The following is a 19,543-nucleotide window of genomic DNA, read 5'->3' on the forward strand; positions in this document are numbered from 1 at the left end:
GAACTGTCTGCTGTTTGCTTTGCTTTTGGACTGCAGATACATACAAGTAGGGAAGAAAAAAGTTACCCCTTTCTAGAGTATCTCTAAGCCCCCAGAACAGCTCTGAAAAGCCTCCAAAGCAGACGTGTCCTTTAAGCGCCACCCATCTCCATCACACAACAGCAGTAACAAAGCAGCCGACCATTTCCCCACTGAGGAGCATGCCTGTTGCAAGCCTGTCCTATCAGTCACTGGGCTTAGAGAAAGGAGCCCATCCAAACAGCAGGTGGAAAAGAAAGACTTCAAAGAATGCACCCTTCTTTCCAAACAGGCGCAGGTACAGCGTACCGCACCTGTGATGCACAGGCACCCGTGTGGCGTTCATCTGCCAGCAGGCTGTTCACTATGCAAGAGTGTGGGGCAGCACAGGAGTAACTGGGTGCCAGCATGACATCACTTCTTGTTGCTAAAGGCTCTTAATATCCTGAAGGTTCAGATAAGCTGAGACACAATCACAACAGCTGTTATTTTAACTCTACCGCCAGTTCTCAGGCACATAATGTTTTCTGTCAAGCCTGAACAAGGACCTTTGGGACACGGGGGATAAAGGAGGTGCATGAGGATGATGCAATTGCGCAGTGGTCCATCTGGGAGCCAGCGCTTTCCTCACCTGGATAAGGTGAACACGTGGGGAGCTGAGAAGGATCAAGGAGGAGGCTGAGAACCCCAAGGCAGAAAACAGAAGCGACAGCCCCTGGTAGTTTTGTCATTACATTCAGCAATGCAAGAGCCAAAAGTAACAGAGTTCTTACCTCTACTGTTCTGAAATGCAGTTAAAAAGAAGATACTCTTTTTAGAGGCCAGGTAAAGTCAAACAGGCTTTGGGAAAGCATGCAGAAAATAGACACTGCAGCTTTGCGCACAGTTCTGCACCGATGTTGCTACTAAAGGAAATAAAATTCATGAAGAGCCAGAACCCACACGGCCTTTTTAGAACCCCATGACCATGTATGTCTACCAGCTGAAGTCGCAAGTACAATTCAACTACAACTTATCCCCATTAATTTGAAGCGGAGACATACAGACTTCCACTTCAGCAGAGACTGACAGCAAATTAACGCAGAGAGCAGTTTAACCAAGGGATTGCTTCAAAAAAGCTTCCGAGTCCCAGCAACAGATAATCCAAGTAATGTGATGAGCAATACTCGTACCCACAGCACTGAGATCTGGAATCACCACCGTGTAGCAACAGCATTTCAGTCATTTACAAGTGACTCAGACCTGCACAGACAACAGCAGCCACCCCTGATACAGCAGTTTGGAAACAGCTGAGCGTATCTAAGAACAAACTCCTGGACCAGCACTTGGAGATTGCACACCTCCAGCTCCTCCAGCACCCGGGCAGTTGCAGCTTGTGGTGCAAGCAGCTGCTCTATCTCGTGAGCACATCTCCTTTGATGTGTCATTCTACACTGAAGGAAGATGAGCGCGGCTGTTGAGTCAGCGGCAGTCAGTTAAAGCAGCACGGTCAGTTGTATAACAAACATGCCTCCGTAACTACAGACCGCATCCAACCTAACACATTTTGCAGCCTCCGAAGAGTTACATAACATTTCTAGCCACCTTTTTCCTCATCTAAGTATTCGGGCCCACCCGCTGCTGCTAGTAAATCAAGTTTCCATTTAAACACTCAGATTGAAGTTTATTCATACACGGCAAAAGTTCCACCTGCATATTAAAAACAAACAGATTAGAAGTAAATGTTTTATTCTTCCAACTAAATTCCAGTACTACAAGGGCAGTAAAACAATGATACACTGAAAAATTGCAGCAATAAACATTTGTTAAAGACTGAGAGAATAAATAAAAACTACAAAAATGAGAAATCATATAAACCCATTCTTAACCCCCAAAAAAGTCATGGAATACAGAAATGCCCTCCTTCACTATTTCACAGGCAGTACTGTGGGCTATTTGCTTAAAATTGTCCTGGGATTACATTCTAATTTAACTGTGATTACAGCTTTGTTGTAGTGCACAGTTATGAAAACCACACTAACTTCAGTCAGAAGTGTCATTCTACGTTTTTATTTACACAACCAGTGAAGGGCAACTTCTAGAACATCAGCTTTAATCCTTTACTTTGTCAAACTTATTAACATAAGAAGCCAAATTGTAATGATACAGCAAATGAGGCCACTGGTATTATTACAGGTAGCAAAGGTCCACATCCAGGTGGTACTGACATCAGGGAGCACTCCAAAACCAGTTGCTGCATAAGAGTGGTTGCCACTGACAAAAGCTTGAAATAACCTTTGTTCACAGGGGGGAGAAAATATGGCATTGCTGCAAGTCATTACTGGGACAGCTTGCAACAATAAAACGGGGTGGATAGGGCAGCCCACATATGCAGAAAATGTGATTCATGAAACGTCTGCGGAGAGAAAGAGAACAGCAATTAATAACGATGTTCACAAAAGCCAGGTCTACGCAAATCTGCTACGGCAACACCCAAGCTTGTTTCAAAAATCAGCACGTAACGGGAGACAGCTCTGTGTTTTAAGCGAGAGCTGCGTTTTATTGCATGTCTTCCTCTCCACCTCGGTTCTCCATGCTGTCAACGTCCATTATTTTTTACCTCGGGGCCCAGCTGAAGCCTAGCACTAAACAACGGCCATTTAAGCTTACTGCAAGGTCAGTATCCTAATGCTGCTGCAGGAACCGGAAGAAAGAGATACTCACAACTGGCAGGCTGTTCTCCATATCGTCGCATGATCTGATCATGCGTGAACTTCACAAACGCGTCGTATTGTTCTGCAAGCACGAAGCATTACAAGTGTGAGTCTATTAAGATTAACTCAAGCTGAAAAATATTTAAGGCTACTTTTCATACCATACAGATCACAGCAATTAAACACACATCCTCTAAGAGTATTTTCAAGTGCCTTCACACAGCTCACAGCTGCCATTCTTTTCCATGCCCAAAGAACAACACTGCAGCACACCCCCTTAATTAAAAGGGGACAGAAAGCAGTAACATGCTCCCAGAGAACTGCATCACGTATACACAAAGATCTCAATATACCCAGTACCTGCTAAGCATCAGAACGTTTTGAAGTAACGTGCCCATTGCACAGATGCCTATCAGGGGCGAAGCAGTTAAGCAAACATGGCATTACGGTCAGTGCTAGCATTGGAAGTGTAACTTCTCACTGCTCCTATCGCTACCAGATGTAAGAAAATTAATTGAATGAAATGGAAACAAAGAAGCACGGGAAAAAGGATGTGCTGCAGAGTTAGAAACACTTTCTGCCAGGAAATCAAAAGCAAGAACAAACTAAAGGCATGAGATGTGAAGTGGCTAACGCTTGACTCATTCTAGTCACAGAAGCAGCCACAACAGGCGAGGTGCAGCTGGCTCTGAACTTCATGAAAAGAGCCACTGAGTGATGTGAAATGGAATTTAGATATCAAACGTATTTATTTGGCTTTGAACTAAGCATTACTTCCCAGAAATACTATCATTTCTATGCACACACCCATACATTCGCCATATTTTGCTCAGTATTAGTAGTGCACTCATCAGCAGGATATCACCTTTCAGAACTAGGAAATTGAACAAGGAGAGTAATATCTACCAGATGCCGCTCCTCTCCATTCCCCTTCCTCCCTTGTGGGAAAATACATGTGCAGCAATGTGGAGTGTTCTGAGAAAAGGGCAAGGTCAAAGAAGGCAATCTTCAACCCAAAATGCAGTTAGATTTGTAGTAGTTCCTAGGCCCACAGGTTTGCCCCATTAAAGTCCCCGTCATCTTGCAGGGAGGAGCTTCACCTTTGAAGTAAACAGCGTATCAGTAATCAGCGAGCAGTGCAGCGGCAGCCAAAGCATGGACCTGGCCCAGCCATCTAAGGACATTCATCCTTAAGCGAGCGGGCCCAGCACCGTGGCGGCCACTTCCCCTCTGCCCACAAGCAGAACCTCTGTCTCACTGCAGTTCTGATTGATGGCTTTTCAGCAGCCACGTGAGGATCTTAGCCAAACAACTAAATAACACAAAGAGCAGATTGAAGGATTTGTTGCCCAGAAACCATTTCCAAAAACAGCAACTAGAACTTTTCCTGAAAGAACGTACCAAAGGCCAGAAAGAAACCTACCAGCTTCCTTCTTTTAAGGTTTATGTCAACATATGCAGCCACTTTGGAGCACCGTCTCTGTTAAAAATCTGGTTTTGGTAATTTTAAGAATCCACTTTTAGTGAAAAACCCCTTCTTGTGGCATTCAGTGTAAGACATTTAAGCAATCCAAAGGTAAAATCATCTACCATGAACCAATGAGAACATGTAAAGATACCTGGACAACTGGAATCCCCTAGGGCAGGTTTTAGCTATTTCAAGTCAAAAGATGGCTAAATGCCATGAACACAAGCACTGTTAGGATGAATTCATAACTTGAACTGCAGTAATAGAGCTGTTTTTCACAAGCAGGTTCTACAACTGCTTTCAAGCTGAAGTTTCACTTAGCCCCTTGCAGTCTTCCCTTCTGGGTTTCAAATCTGGAAGGCTAAGTTTATGCTAACACGGTGGTTTCAAATAACAACAGGAGGGGAAATCCGGGGCATTACAGCAACCTCAGTTTTCCATTCGTCACTCCATCACTCACTCTACATGAAAGGCAATTCTGCTCACAAAGAACATGGCAGAGGAAAACAAAAGAGGCAGCATCTGGCTAACTACCTCCAAGAAAAGCATGATTCAGGAAAGGAATGAAGAAAATGGATCCAAGTTCCAAACATTCCGTTCAGTCACTTGAAAGAAGCTAATCAATATTTGTTACACAATTTCCAGTTGCATTTCCATTCATTTCATTGGTCTGTAAAAATGAGTTATCACTTCACTGTACAAAGCAAAGGAAAGGATATAGTCGCTCTGCCAGCAGAAAGATGCAAGTGGTCTTCTGTGAAGGGAATTATGCCCAATTCTTCCAGCAGTCTATTTCTAAACTCCTGTGTAATACTAAGAATTCACTACTGGCATCACCCTACTGGGAAATAAACCTTATCTCTCTGTGCGCTGCCCTCAGGCCCTAGGAGAAGGCACTGTTCCCCTTCCCTGAGGTTCCCTTTCAGAGTGACACAAGAGCACATTGTGCCAGAGGTTCCTGCTGTAAAGAACTGCAAGTTGGACTCAAAGACTGAGACAAATCCATGAGCAAATCTGGCCTTCAATTGGTTGTTATCATCACTGCTAACTGAAATGCGTTTAAGAATGTAAGAAAGGACTCCATTCCTAACATACATAAATTAGAAGGAAAAAAAAGACTCTTGTTTCAGTTAATCAGTCTGATTTGAGTTAAGAAAGAAGAATCTAGAAATGAAACATTAGATCCAAAGAAAACTAAGTATGCAGGGCTAGTTATGTATTAAAAAAACACAGACTTCAGGGTGGCAGACCAGAGAGCACAGAACGTGAACACAGACTCAGGTGCAGAGACAACAAACACTGTCATGGGCAACCCAGCAGTCTGACAAGCCTGGTGACCTTCTGCATGGGCAGTGCCCACAGGAGGGCTGGCTCCTGAATCCAGAGATTTGCTGACTTTAATTTGATGTGTTTTCAGGTGGGACACAATGGCAACAGGTATTCAAAAAGTAAGCTCACTGCCAAAGCGTGTCCTGAAATGCTCATTATAAACACCACATCATATTGTGAAGGCATCTACCTCTGAACGCACCAAAATTAGATCCTCGGACCTTAGTGAAGCACTTAGAAGTAGAGGACACTGACAACTGAAGGAAAGTCCTTTTCACACTGCTGGCATTAACACGATCCTTATCAAAAGGTAAGCTGACACGAGGCGCCAAAAACACCAGCTGACTGGTAGGAAATGCAAGGATTCAACACAAGAGGAACAGAAACGCAGCTAAATTACTGACACTGAAGCAGCTACCCAACACCGCTGGCAGCAGAGTAATGTAATTACTGGGAAGAGAAAGGGAAGTCTTAGGTACTGTGTGTCTTCTTGCCAAATTCCAGAAAAAGGAAGTCAGTTTCCAAGCAGGGAAAAAAAATCCTTCACAAAGAGCTCTTAAAGAAGTAAAATAGAAAGTCTTTCTGGCAAAAAAAAAAAACGAAGAGGAAATGATCAATTCCAACACGGCAGCGAGAGAAAGTTCTATGTGAAATAAAACCTCTGTTTCCATTGATTAGTAATACCCAGGAGTCACAGTTTCTATCCAAGACAGCGCAGAACAGAAAATCCTATCAAAGAGTCTACAGTTTTATCTGCACTGTATGCAATCTCATTCTTAATCAGCTCAGAAAAGAAAACAAACAGCATAATACAAAGAAGTTAAAAAAAATAAAAGCTTTTGAATTCATAGCAGCACATTATTTTGAACCATTAATATACCTGCAAGTTTTGTGGTCAAAATTTCTTCATACTCTTCACGGATTTTCTCTTCACGTTCTTTCAGCAAACGTTCACAGATCATTCCAACTTGTCTGAGAGTAAACAGGGGCTGTTCTTTTTTCAATGGTGATGATGCTGCAGATGAAGTACCTAAGACAAAAATATTGGGCTATAACCCATGTCCCGCTTGCAAGGAGTTCAGAACCAGTATTATGATCAGTTCTCCTCACGCCTTTTATATTAAAGGAATTTTACAAATTATTTGGAGATGAGTTCCTAGACCACTGAATACTTCAAATTAAGGTGAATCTTAACTGTTAATGGATATGTATGAAAAAGCCAGGAGCATCACACAGTGAGGCACAAATGGCAGTTGCCATTGACAAACTCAAGCTTCTATTCTACATTAAAACTACAATGTATTTTTGCAAAGACAGAATCACAGAATGACCCGGGTTGGAAGGGACCTCAAGGATCATGTAGTTCCAACCCCCCTGCCTAGCAGGGCCACCAAACATACACCCTTACTAGATCAGGTTGCCCAGAGCCCTGTCCAACCTGGTCTTGAACACCTCCAAGGACGGGGCATCCACAACCTCCCTGGGCAGCCTGTTCCAGGACCTAACCACTCTCCTAGTAAAGAACATCCCCCTAACATCCAACCTAAATCTTCCCTCTTTTAACTTAAAACCATTTCCCCTAGTCCTGCTATTATCAGCCCTTTCGAAGAGTTTACTCCCCTCCTGGGAGTAAGTTCCCTTCAGGTATTGAAAGGCTGCAATGAGGTCACCCTGCAACCTTCTCTTCTCCAGGCTGAACAAACTTTGATGCTTTGCATCAGCTTATTGCAGGATCAGTGGCAGGGAAAGAAGAAAACCTGGTAAGCTTCCAGATTAATGCTATTATTGCCTCCCCCCCAAAAAGAAACTGTAACTGATGAGAAAGTGCAACAATACAGGAAGCAACAAAGGCAGATTATTTCCTCGGAATCAGAGAACACAGATCAAAACGACACAGAATGCTCCGGCTACCTGGCAAAGCTGGTCCAGTAAGAAGAAACGCGGGTGGCTGTGCATCAGTAGAACAACAAGGATCTGTCTGCTGGAAGCTATTTTCTAAGTGTCTCCTCTTCTGCATGCGTTTGTACTCCTGTTTTATGTTGTACAGAATTTGTTCTAGAAGAAAAACAGTCAAAGAATTAAACCTAAAGTAATTACATTTCAGCATCTCACTTTATTTCCACTAGAATGTCTAATGTAGATGACCAACAGATGCTAACAACTAAACTCTTAAGCCTCCAAAAATGGTGACATTTTAGCCAGGACAAAAAGCAAATAAGGAAACTAACAGAGAAGTGTTAAGTCCAGAGCATTTTCACATGAAAACACATGAGCAGAATAGATTATTTATTAAGGTCAAGTGCCAGTGCTGGGGTACAGCTAACAAGAACTGTCTGATTTTGAAATGTAGGAACCAAAAACTGGATGATACACACAGATGAAAATTAAGTGTCCGTGATGTGCCGCTCCTCTTTATTCGGTATTTGACAGACAAGCAGCAAAGCAGAGAAGGAAACAATTCTGACCAAATATTCATAAAGCAGCTACTGCTTAAACCCTCCAAGAAGTGGAAACCAACAGACAATACCAAATGCCTTCCACAACACTTCACAGCCCCAGATCTATCCAAATAAACCCTGTGGATGGATCGATAGCCTCTTTTAAGAGAGTACAGCAATATGTAAGTCAGCATTTGACCCGCACTGGGTAAATACAGCAGGTGCTTCTAATAATCTCATCTCTGCTGAGATAAGAAATTCCAAGGAAAACAGCAAGCCATGCAACAAAATTATCAACCCTGTGGTGCTTCCTCTCTGAAATGTCTCGTCACAAAAAGCTCTCAGGAACATCAGAGCCCCCAAATGGACACCCATTGGGAAATAATGCCTTCCCCCCTACTCCTCCAGGAGACCTTCAAACAAAGAGAACTCCAAAGACTCCCTTCATACCACAGTCCTTTTAAATGCTCAAACCTATTTATAAAACAAACAAAACCGCATTTCCCTAAACAGTCTGCTTCCCCCAGACTAAGCTTCTAGACTTGAGGCAGAGATGGCCTTTCAAGGCTCACATACACATTCATCACCGTGATTATTCAGGGTTGCAAAAAGCTCTAACTCAGTTCCTTCCTGTTTCAGTTCAGTGCAACACCACGAAACCTTCTTCCACCAGTTTTCAGTGCTTGTGAACCAACAAGGTACTACATTTGAACATTTCCTAATACACACCCATATGAAGCAAGTTAACTTCAGCAAAAAGCTGTTTCAGTAAATGGCTGAAGCCCGTGCCAGATCAAGCAGAAGCAAACATTTGTCAGTTCCTAGTTCAGAGGCTCAGTGGTGGCTGCTCTTTAATAGCACAAGTCAATCTAGGGGGCTCCCACTGGTGGGCAAGGAAATCACTTCCAGCCAACACAAGTATCAGCACCTTCTCCAAGGAGCTTGTTTGGATGTTGCTCTTGAACAAAGAGCGCCCTGCAATTTCTACCTTTTCAATCCTACGCCCACAGTGCTTGTGCAGTTCTGACCCTTATGGTAACTTGGTTCAAAGCTGCAACTGCAGAAAATATAAGCAGCACAACAGGGAAATGAAGGAAACTGAGGACAGTGAGAGAGCCGTATTCAAGGCCAGCTGGAGGATTCCTTATTGTTGTAGGACAAACTATATACTATACTCCACTGAGGTACTGAAATACACCAATCAGATTACACACAGACTCAAGGCTTCCAAAATGAATCCCAGGTAGAACTTGTCACATAGGTGGGGCATCAGACATTGGGAGGTGAAGTTGCAACATTTAAACTCAACGGCATTAGGGTGGCAAAACAATCCTCTTCCTCAGAATCAAGTGCTGTTCAAGCTCCAAGGACACTGCTCACTGCTGAGTGGGAACCCAGTCAGCTGATCAAATCACACCTCTCCTAAAGCTCCAAGAAACACCACCTATGCTCCAAGAAACCTGACTGCAAGGATACATGCTGTTTTTATGTTAACTAGTGAACACAACCATGCGTGTGGATCCTCTGCTGTAACTATGTGGTCTTAGTCATGTTTTGCTTTACAATTCTGTATGAACTGCAAAAACATCAGCCAAATTTGGGGTGTAACAACTTTGCTAAGTCTTCTCTTTAATATTACCTATACGTAGAAATAGTTTCAAACCAGATTAACCACCAAAAATGTTAATAAAAGATCTGAACGGACTTTCTTCCAGCCCTAACAACATCTGCTAATTACACTGAGAATACTTAAGAGAGAATGTATAAAACCCAACTAGAACAGAAGGGAGATAGAAGGGGAAAAAATAAACACGTACCGACTCTGGGGACAAACAGTACAACTGGAACAGAAAGTAAAGATCTGTGCACTAAGGAATACACAAATCTATTCTAAATTACATGAACTGTGGACAAAAAAAATCCTGTATTACAGTAACTTCATCTAATTTGCTATCTTCTAGTAGTGCTCTGAAAGAAAAAAAGCCATGGACAGATCAACTGCAATAACACCTCCCAGCAAAGGCTGCTTTGACAGCTTGCACAGCAACACTACCTTCAGGGAAAGCTCTGCAACTGAACAAATACAGCAGGGAGCAGAACCAACACTAATACACTGTCTACATTTCAAACAGCCACCAGGTAAGGAAAAAAAAAGACAGAAAAAAGCCTGGAACCTGAAGTGGTGCCAGAAGACTTGGGCATGCAGTTAGCCTGTGCTGGCTAACAGAACTCCTGCATTCGGACTGATTCAGGAGATGTGGAGCAGCATCACTGGTGAGCGCACACAACTGGCCCACAGGTGGGTGCTCGGCACTGCGCTACCAGCAGCCGCAAACTGGCTGTGCCAGTGCCAATGATTCACTTCCTAGTGCCCTCCACTTGTAAAATGAAGGTTAGGAAGTGAAACCCACTCATTTAACACAGCACCAAACTGTTCCATGACTTTGCATGTGAGTAACTGGACTTGGAATATTTGGAATTAAGCAGGCAGCAGCCAAGACTGAGTAGGTCCATTTTAGCTGACACACAGAGACATAAAATGTACCACTTTAAAGGGAAGTCGTTTTGCTTCTGATTGGTTTTAAATGCAAGCCTGAATGATAATATGAAGTCACTGAACCAACGCTGGATTAACAGCGATCTGGATCTGATTTGAACTGCACCTCTTTGTAAGAACATTTCAGCCAACCATTAAGGGACGCACTTAGTGCATTATTTTCAGGAAAGCACAGAACGGCTGGAATGCATCCAAACTCACTGAAAGAATACAGGCAACGCACAATTATTCACATTCCTTATTTTAACTAATGCCTCTGCTTCCAGAAAGCCTTCTTGGCTTTTCCAGTTGTTTCTTCATTTCCTTCACTTCCAATTAACTCTGTTCTCTCTGCAGCTGAGGACTGAATTAAAACGGGTGCTTATCTGGTGTCAAACACAGGACACGTTCCTTTTGTGTTCCTTAAATAAGGAGGCCCAAACTGTCGTTTTCAATAGTGACAATTATTCATTTAATGAATAACTTCATATATTAAAATCTAGAATCTGGAGGTGTACTCATTAAAGAAAACCCCAATTAACTAAGCCTCGCTAAGACCATAAAGCTGAAGTGAGAACATGAATCACGTACATCAGAATTTGCTAGCTATTTTAAATAGGACTCGCTGCCATCTTCAGTGCTGCTAAGTTCAAGCCAGACACTGTACTTCAGGCAGCAATCTTATGTATGATGGTAAAAGGTGCGTGTTCCATCCAATCAAACACCCCTCTGTGCTGCCTACCTTCCATTCCATTTTAACTTCACTTCCCCATTGGCTGTAGATACATCTAGAGGCTCCCAGCTGGCTAGCAGGAAACACCGGGCTGAGGTGCTGAACATGAGAACCGGGCCTGCTCCATCTGGGGGCAGTAGCAAGAAAAACCCACACTGCCACCACACTGCAATGAAGGACTTCTCAGGTGACATTTCTGATTTGGAATGACTGTGGGTGCTGGGCAGACTACATGCCACGTGTCCCTATCTCCATCCTTCTTTATAAGGGCCAGGTTCCAGGCCAGCATAAATAATAAAAAAGGGGGCTGAGTCAGATGAACAGACCCGAATAGAACGACATGCAGAGATGGTTTTTCATCTAGAGTGCTGTATATTAAGATCATAATGTTAAATATATTTGTTGGCTTAACACTGCAATCAAGCAAGGACAGCATTCACCCCAGTTCTCCTTCCGAATTCAAGATGACGAGGGAAGCAGAATTACACACTTCATGTTGCTTTCACAACCAACGAAGAGAGCGAAACGCAAAGGGGCAAACCAGAATTCAGGCTTGGCATCTGAAATATGTTATGTCACACTAATGCGTTACAAAGCCAAATATTTACTTCCAAGGAGCGATGTCTACTTCCTTCAACTCACGATAAGAGACACAAAATTATTCTTTCTTTTTCATCATTCTGTCATCTAATTACTCCATCCTGACCTGTAATTGCCTAGAAATTATGTACAAGGGCAACAGTCGTTCCATCTGAAAAGGTAACAAGGCAAGCAATTATTTTCTCCATTTTAATAACCTCTTATCAACCACAAAGATGCCGATTGTTTCCCCTGAAGGATTTTTCTTTTTGGCTTGATTTTCAAACCAGCAATTTGACATCCCAGTTGCCGACTTCCCCCACTTAGCTGAAGGAAACTCTGGCAAAACAAGTAGGAAGGTGACTCAATAGGCTGAAATCAGAGTAGCACTTTTCCTGGCCTGAAATGGAAGCCACAGCTCAGGTTTCAATTTGCAATGTCACCATCCAATATATGCATTCAAACCTCAGCCACGCCTGAGATTTTGTCTCAGTGAATCAATGGAGAGCAATTCTGATGCCAGCAGCACACAGCCCAGCAGCTCCCAGCTCCTTCTGAGGCCAATCTGTTCCACTGTCCTAGTTCAGGCCTTTCACCCTTACTCGACATTTGGTTGATGTTACCACAGTCCCAATTTGGATCTCTCCAGCAAACTACAGACACAAAATCAATGTTAGGATGCCAGCATCTCCTCCGGACAGGACAGCACTGCAGCAAAGCAATGGATTAACATTATTCCCCATTTGGCTTTTTTTTTTTTTTAATCTACATAAACAGGGACTCCATAGACACAAGACAAATTAAAACGGTCCAGATATTCCTCTTCTTGCTTTGGTCAAAGCCATCAATCGCTCCAGTTAAGTTTCTTAATTAGGCATGCTGCATTAGACTTCAATAACAGAATGTATACTTTTGGAAACCACTCTCAGGACAGAAAGCAGGATGGGTACGGCACTGACACTTGGCAGCAGTGCCTGCAGCTCCAGAAGCAGCTCGTCACAGATCGTGCAGCCCAGAACTGGCTACCTCAGGAGATCCAATTACTTGACGCCTCAGCCCGATGAAGGTTCTGCTTCTCCCGCGACATGCCCAATGCTCACACATGCAGCAGCTCATTCTGCAAATGTGTTATTTCAGGAAATCCCAGCGCTCCCCATCAAGGGGTTGAGTAATGAAAAATAAATCAAGCAATGCAAAATGTATTAGATACAGCAATTAGATCTTTCTCTTCACACACACACAAAAAAGTCACAGCGCATCTATCAGACTTGCCACCGAAACAAAGAATTTGCTTTGACATTTTATGACATCTAAGACCAAAGGCGTTTAACATTTACAGTCACCACAGGAATCTATAGAGAAACTTCTCACACCGATTAAATTATTGCATCCAGATGCCGTCATTACGCGCTTTTTCTATTTTTTGTTCTATTTTTTTAAGGGGCGGGAATGTTTTGTTTTTAAAATCCTAATGATTTCTGCCATACTGGAGCACAAGAAGAAGCCTGGCATCGTGCCGGAGTAATTCAGCAATAAACACACACACCAATAAGAGTTAACAAAACCGAAATTAGGCAGGAGATGTGATGGTACCAACGCATTCCAAACCCACTGCATTTGTGCACTGGAAATGCAGAGCTGGCCTTGGCTGCAGCCTGAGCAAAGCTTGCGGAGAGACGCGGCTCTCCGTTTGCTCAAGAGGACAACCGAAAGGTCACAGGAGGACAGCCTATGGGGAAGGCTCGTGGCTCTTCCTACTCGGAAAGGTCAAAGTCATTTTCTTGCGTAACTTTCAACATTTTTGGTAATCGGACCCAATTTTTCAGATGACTGTGAAAGGAAAGCGCGTATATTAAAGAAACTGATTTCTATTTATTCATCTCTCAGAAGATAGCATCTCACAACTCCGTTTGCCATCTCTGTCTACAGCCATTTGCCATCAGACTGCCACTGAAGCAGCAAATACCAATTGTGCACACCCATTACTAAAGAGCACATCAATCCAATAGTTTCCATACGCCGTCCGATTTCTGACATTATCCCTGCTTGGATCCCAACCAGTGACCCGAGGTGAAGCCGTTCTCCATAACCCCGCCCCCTCCAATTTCTGGTTTGCGACACCACTGTGTTACTGGGGAATGTCTGAGCGCACGAATGCTTCTGATAGAGTGAACAACTGCACTGCTTGCTTGGGGATTTTTAAGGGATTTCACAAGCTATTTTTAAATACAACTTTCTTTAGAATTCTGCTAAGTTCTAGCTGCAGCTTACCCTCTGATTCTGAAATAGCAGTGTGGAAGAAAGCTACCCATCCGGGTTTGTTTTCTCAGTTACTATGCCACAGCCAAGGACCCTGCCAACACCAGCCCTCTTCGCCCTCCGCCAGTTGGTTTGTCGGACTGCACCTCCCGCTGGGACCTCAGCCCCAAGCATTCAGACATGTGGGCTTTCTTGCACTGACGCGCCCTTGAATTCAGCAAACTACTTGAGTGCAATACATTCCACATTCTCTTGCCCAAAACATGACCTTTCATCAAAGTAAAACCGTGAGCAATGGTTCTCTGGCAGAGAATGCAAAATTCATCCAGCAGAGAATACAAGAAATATTGCCGCTTCCTCCTTCCAGACTCAAAAATGTATGTAACAGCTTAAAAACAAGACAGCACCCTCAGGACCGCTGTGGAAAGGGAACACACATAGCACATGACCCAGCCATGCAGCTCTCCAGTCCCTTCTCACGCAGTCCACCCGCCGGGCCATAACTCAGGCATAGCACAGTGTGTGCCAGGTGACTTGCAGATCTACCTTCCCATCTTCACCATTCCAGCCAGCATCAGTTGAAGGGCTCTTACCAACAGAGCTATTTGGAACACACACAATGGCCTCACCGCAAGCAAGAACTGATATCCAAGTAGAACTCTTAGGTACCATCCTGGCAGTAGGAAACTTCTCAGAGCCAGAGCCATCTTACATCAGGCGGCTGTGTCCTACGTGAGTGTGCTTTGAAGCAGATCATTCCAGATGCAAACAATGGGATCCAGAATTACCAAACGCACTCCCAGAGTACGCTCAAGTAATTGGAAGGTCAACTCCACAGAAAATATAGACGGCGAAGCCACAATTACAGTTTGGCTGCCAAATTCATTGAGAAACTGGAAGTGACCTAACAGCTGTTCAAATAACCACAGAATATTAAAGCACTCTTGTGAGATATACGTTTCATCTTGAATAAGCCTTGCCTCTCAAACAGACTCGTCGTTTATTTGTCTATGACCGCTCTGTAGAGACAGCTGTTTTCTCATCTGACTGCCACACTGTGTTCTTCGCTCCCTGCACCTCCCTCCAGCAGTTCAGATTCCGCTTCCAGATAATTCTCGCTTGAAATGATTAACCATGTGCTAAGTTCTGCTGCTGATATATTCCCCGCTGGGTAAAGTTATAACAGCACCAGGTAGGAAAAAAACCTTTTGCGTGGAGTTAAAATGAAGTAGAGGCATTAGGTTTTATATCAAAGTTATTTCATTAAATCAAATTCAGATACTTTATAAGTGTTGGAAATGTGAGCATTACAGGAAGAGCCTGAGAAAAAGCCCTAACTGGAGTGAACTCTGGCTATTGTTATGAATTTCTCAATACAGGAAAAAAAAGAAGAACCAAACAGTGACTCAGCTGGGAAGACTTGTAAAATCTGACTGGAATTCTCCTTAGAGAGAGGGCAAGATTTATCCGACCCAGATGTACACGTCGGCATCAGGAATGGTTACCTCAATTAATCTTACGGCCAATGGAGAGCAGCGAATACTCTCCAAGCACCCTTTGCCTCATCCCCAGGCAGAGCTGTAGAATAAGCCGTCCATTTCTTCTGCACGACTATCGAGAATCCCACAAATTATTAGGTCAGATGTGCATTTACAGAATTAGATGAAGTAAATCCCACAGAATGTTTCAAATGACCCCTTTAAAAGCCCTGTTTTGTCCACTGGGTATATTTCATTTCATTTTATTTCAGCATGCCACGATACCCCTAAATTCAACTGAAAGGAAAAAGTAAGCAAGCTCCTTCACACTGACATTTGCACTCTCCTGTGTGATTTCTTTTGCTTGGAACAGAAAACAGAGGGAGCTTTTACACAACGGCCATGTAAATGAACACAACTTACAGACACACTGAGCTTTGCTCAGAAGCACTCAATGGCTCACAGACATTTGGAACCACTCTTCTTTTTCTTGTACCACGGCTCACACAAAACACCCTCACTGGTACAGAACCAGGTTCCCACAAGGATTACAGCCCGCATCTGATTTTATCAAGAGATGAGGCTTGGATCTGCTCAACTTCAGTGACGTCTCAGTTCTTGAGGTCCACAATCACTAACAGTATGACAGGAATTCAGGTATAACCTCAAATATTGCCATAGGAATCATCTCTGCAGGTCATTTTCCTGATTCAACTCCTTCCAGCAATACACACACACTGGCCAGATGACACTTCAATATTCATAATCTCAGCTCTCCAAATCCCAGAGAAACAAACCAGAATAAATCATTGCCACGAAGCCACGCATCTTCTAGAAAGAATCAAATCAATTCCAGTTCTGAAGCCCTATCTCAGCATGTACATAAAGCCTTACTGTACTGGGGAGTGCACAGCGCTCATCGCAGACCGCTGACTCATTCGAGATCTTTTCCTAGAGGTTCAAAAAAACAGCAAGGCATCCATGCCAAGTGCAAGTACTTTGTATGCCCTCCATACACTTCCCTCCCTCAGAGTTTTTCCCTTTTTTTAATATCTGAATAAAATCTGCAAAAATAAAACCCACCCAGAAGTGTCCTACTGCATATACTGTAGTTTCATGAAGCGGGAATACTGGAAAAAAGAATGTCCCCTACGTGGATGGCAATCTGAAAGTAAAATGGCCATCCGCCTGGTCAACACCGGCAGTATTCTGAGGCAAACTTCCGCACAGAAAGCAGCGGTGCAAAGAGCTGAGCTGCGACAATTACAGAGGGCTCCTTTCTGCACACAAAGGACAAAGATCTAATACCTCATCGCCGCCACGACTGCTGGCTGCAAGCACAAAGTGAGTGCATTACTGGAAGCTGCCCAAGGAGTAACCATAGAAAGGGACAATCGGTCATCAAATCATAGAATCCTTACAGTTGGAATGGACTTCTGAAGGCCATCCAGTCCAACTCCCCTGCAATCCCACAGGCCCAGCCAACATTTGCTCCTTTCTTCTCCTCGTGCCCAACGGCACCACGAGCTCAGCCGATCCCTCCCCTGCACCGTGACACAGGCAGAGCCGCGGCGCTCAGGGCCACCGGCTGAACCACCCCCTCCTCGCACTTGAAGAGCACGGGCACCCTTCTCGCCCAACGTCTCCGAGGCGAGACGGCTCGTTCTCATTTTATCTGCCCTAGGGGCAGCGCACACTCGCACATAACCGCTTTCATCGCACGCTTTTTTCCACCCGAAACTTGAAGGATGCCGCAGAATGGGTCACATTCGGAGCGGCGACGCGCATTGAAGGCCTGCATACGGGATCGCCCCTTTGTTTTATCCGCTCGGGCCTTTCCCGGCGGCGTTTTGCGGGTGATTGATGACCAGCCGCGCTCCCCGCCCCCCTCCCCTCCTCCTCCCCGGCCGCCCCCCCACAACGTCTGGGCGAGGGGCGGCGGCCCCCCGGGACCGACGCTCCCACCCCGGAGGGCAGGGGGGGCTCCGAGCGGGTCCCCGCCCCGCCGGGCATTTCCGCAACCGGGCTCGGCCCTGCGGCTCTCCCAGCACCGGGGGGAGGGAAGGGGGTGGGAAGGAGAAAAAAAAAACAAACAAAAAAAAACAAAAAAAACCCAAAAAAAAAAAAAAAAAAAAAAAAAGAAAAAAGAAGGAGAAAAAATAAAATAAAATAAAAAAAGAACGAACCTCCTCCGTGCCCGCCGCCCGACCCCACCGCCCCGCACTCCCCCCGCTCCCCCTCCCCTCGCTCGGACCTTCTCCGCAGCCCCCCCGCCCCGACCCCTCTCTCTCCCCGGGGCCGGCCGCCCGCAGCGGCGCTACCCGCCCCCCTTCCTCCCCGTCCCTCCTCCCCCTCTCCTGCCGCAAACGGCCATTTCCATTGTGTCTCCGCCGCGATGCTGCCAAAGCCGAGCGGGGCCGGCCCCGGCCCCCGCCAACCGCCGATCCGACGTAAAACGGCCGGGGGGGGCCGCGGGACCCCCCCCTTCTTCTTTCCCCCACGCCCTGCCCGCAGCCCCCCCGGGTTTCCCCCCTCACCTGTGGTGAGCCGGGAGGACACCTCTCCGAAGGGCGAGGGCTCCATGCGCAGGTATTTCTGCGGGGAGGCGAAGGAGGAGGAGGAGGCGGCGGCCGAGGCCGGGGCTGACAATGGCGCACATCGCCTCCGCTTCGGGGACGCCGGGCTGAGCAGCGGGTCGAAATCCAGAGTCCTTTTCAAAGTGGCGCCGCACGCCATGGCGCCGGGCGGCGGCCGGGCCGGGGAGCGGGGCTCGGAGAGAGAGAGAGGGGACGGGCAGACGGAGGAGAGCGGCCCTACCCGGAGGCGCCTTCCTCGCTGTCTGGGGCGGGAGGGAGGGGAGCGAGGGAGACGGGGGAAGGAGGGGGCCGCTGCGTCAGGGCCTCCGTCGCCTCCCTATCGGCCTCTCTCAGGGGAGCGGCCCCTGCCCCCGGCGGCTCGGCCGGCCGGATCCCCTCTCGCCGCCCGTCCTGCCGTACCCCGCGCTCCGGCGGCGCCGATTCCGCCCGCGGAGGGTCGCGGAGCGGGCGCTGGGCCGAGGGGTGAGGAGCCGGGCCCGGTTATCCGGCCCGCGGCCGTCGATGACGAGCGATGGCGGCGGGGCCCGAGCGGCGGCGGTGGCGGCGCTCCCCTCTGTGACTCCCACACCAGCAATATGGCGTCAATAACAACGCCGCGGATTCAAAAACCAGCCCCCCGCACTGCGCCTGCGCACCAGCTGCGGAGGCGGCCGCGGAGGCTCAGGGGAATTGTGGTTTCTCCGCCCCTTCCTCGTCGATGGGCGGCGGGCTGACGGCTGCGGGAGGCGGAACTACAAATCCCGGCGTGCCCCGCGCCGCCATGTCCGGCTTCCGGGTTCTGGTTTAAATCCCCCCTCGGCGGCGGTAGGGTGTGTTGGAGGGCGGTTGTGGGTGGTAGCGAGATGGTGGCGCCTGCGGGGTTCGGGGCCCCTGGGGGAGGGGCGGGGGGGTGGCTCAGGGGCATGGCGAGGGAGAGGAAGACCCGCCGTGTGTGCCAGGCCCTGCGGGCCGGCTGTGGGGCTGCTGTTACTCGTGTCGGCTGTTCAGGTCCGGCAGCGCCGGTGTGGCCGCAGGGCGCGTCTGTGGCTGAAGTAAGGGCAAAGTGCGCTCTGCGGCCGCCGTTTGAGGGGAGAGCGGGGGCAGAGCGGCTGGGATGGCAGCTGAGGGCTCGGTTAGACGCGGCCGTGCTGTGCAGCCTCCCAGCTTCAGGATCCCTTACCGACGGAGCGCTTGTAGCTCCAGCCTTATGTGGCAACAGCCGAGCTCCTTCCTGTTTCTAATTGAAGTAAACTGTGTCACAGTTCAGCACAGGGGAAATGCGAACAGGAGTTGCTAGGCCTTAAAATGCGTATAACCTCAGCTTTTATGTGCCTTGATCTAAGGATTAACATCAAGGTGCTGTCCTTAGAGGACTAAACAGGGAGCATTTTAATGCTTTGGGGTGATTATTATTATCATAGTATCATCATAGTATC

The 19,543-nt window shown here is 46.5% G+C and overlaps 1 protein-coding gene across 1 annotated transcript; it reads right to left on the reverse strand.

Annotated features, from left to right (window-relative positions):
• Nucleotides 1–1,663: 1,663 nt before the first annotated feature.
• On the reverse strand, nt 1,664–18,510 carry AKIRIN2 (akirin 2). Its single transcript, XM_072331893.1, has 5 exons — nt 18,069–18,510; nt 7,420–7,563; nt 6,389–6,538; nt 2,722–2,793; nt 1,664–2,413 (listed from the first exon to the last, which is right to left on the reverse strand). Exons 1-5 carry the CDS (start codon nt 18,265–18,267, stop codon nt 2,403–2,405), a joined length of 576 nt encoding a protein of 191 aa, XP_072187994.1. The 5' UTR covers nt 18,268–18,510; the 3' UTR covers nt 1,664–2,402.
• Nucleotides 18,511–19,543: the final 1,033 nt, after the last annotated feature.

This window comes from Excalfactoria chinensis, chromosome 3 (genome assembly GCF_039878825.1).
Source record: "Excalfactoria chinensis isolate bCotChi1 chromosome 3, bCotChi1.hap2, whole genome shotgun sequence".
Taxonomy (NCBI): Eukaryota; Metazoa; Chordata; class Aves; order Galliformes; family Phasianidae; genus Excalfactoria; species Excalfactoria chinensis.

Coding starts and splice junctions, on each gene's coding strand:
- AKIRIN2 (XM_072331893.1), bottom strand. CDS start 18,267: ATGGCGTGCGGCGCCACTTTGAAAAGGACTCTGGATTTCGACCCGCTG. Junction 6,539..7,419: donor TACTGGACCAGCTTTGCCAG/GTAGCCGGAGCA, acceptor TTTTTGTCTTAG/GTACTTCATCTGCAGCATCA. Junction 2,794..6,388: donor TTTGACCACAAAACTTGCAG/GTATATTAATGG, acceptor TCGTGCTTGCAG/AACAATACGACGCGTTTGTG.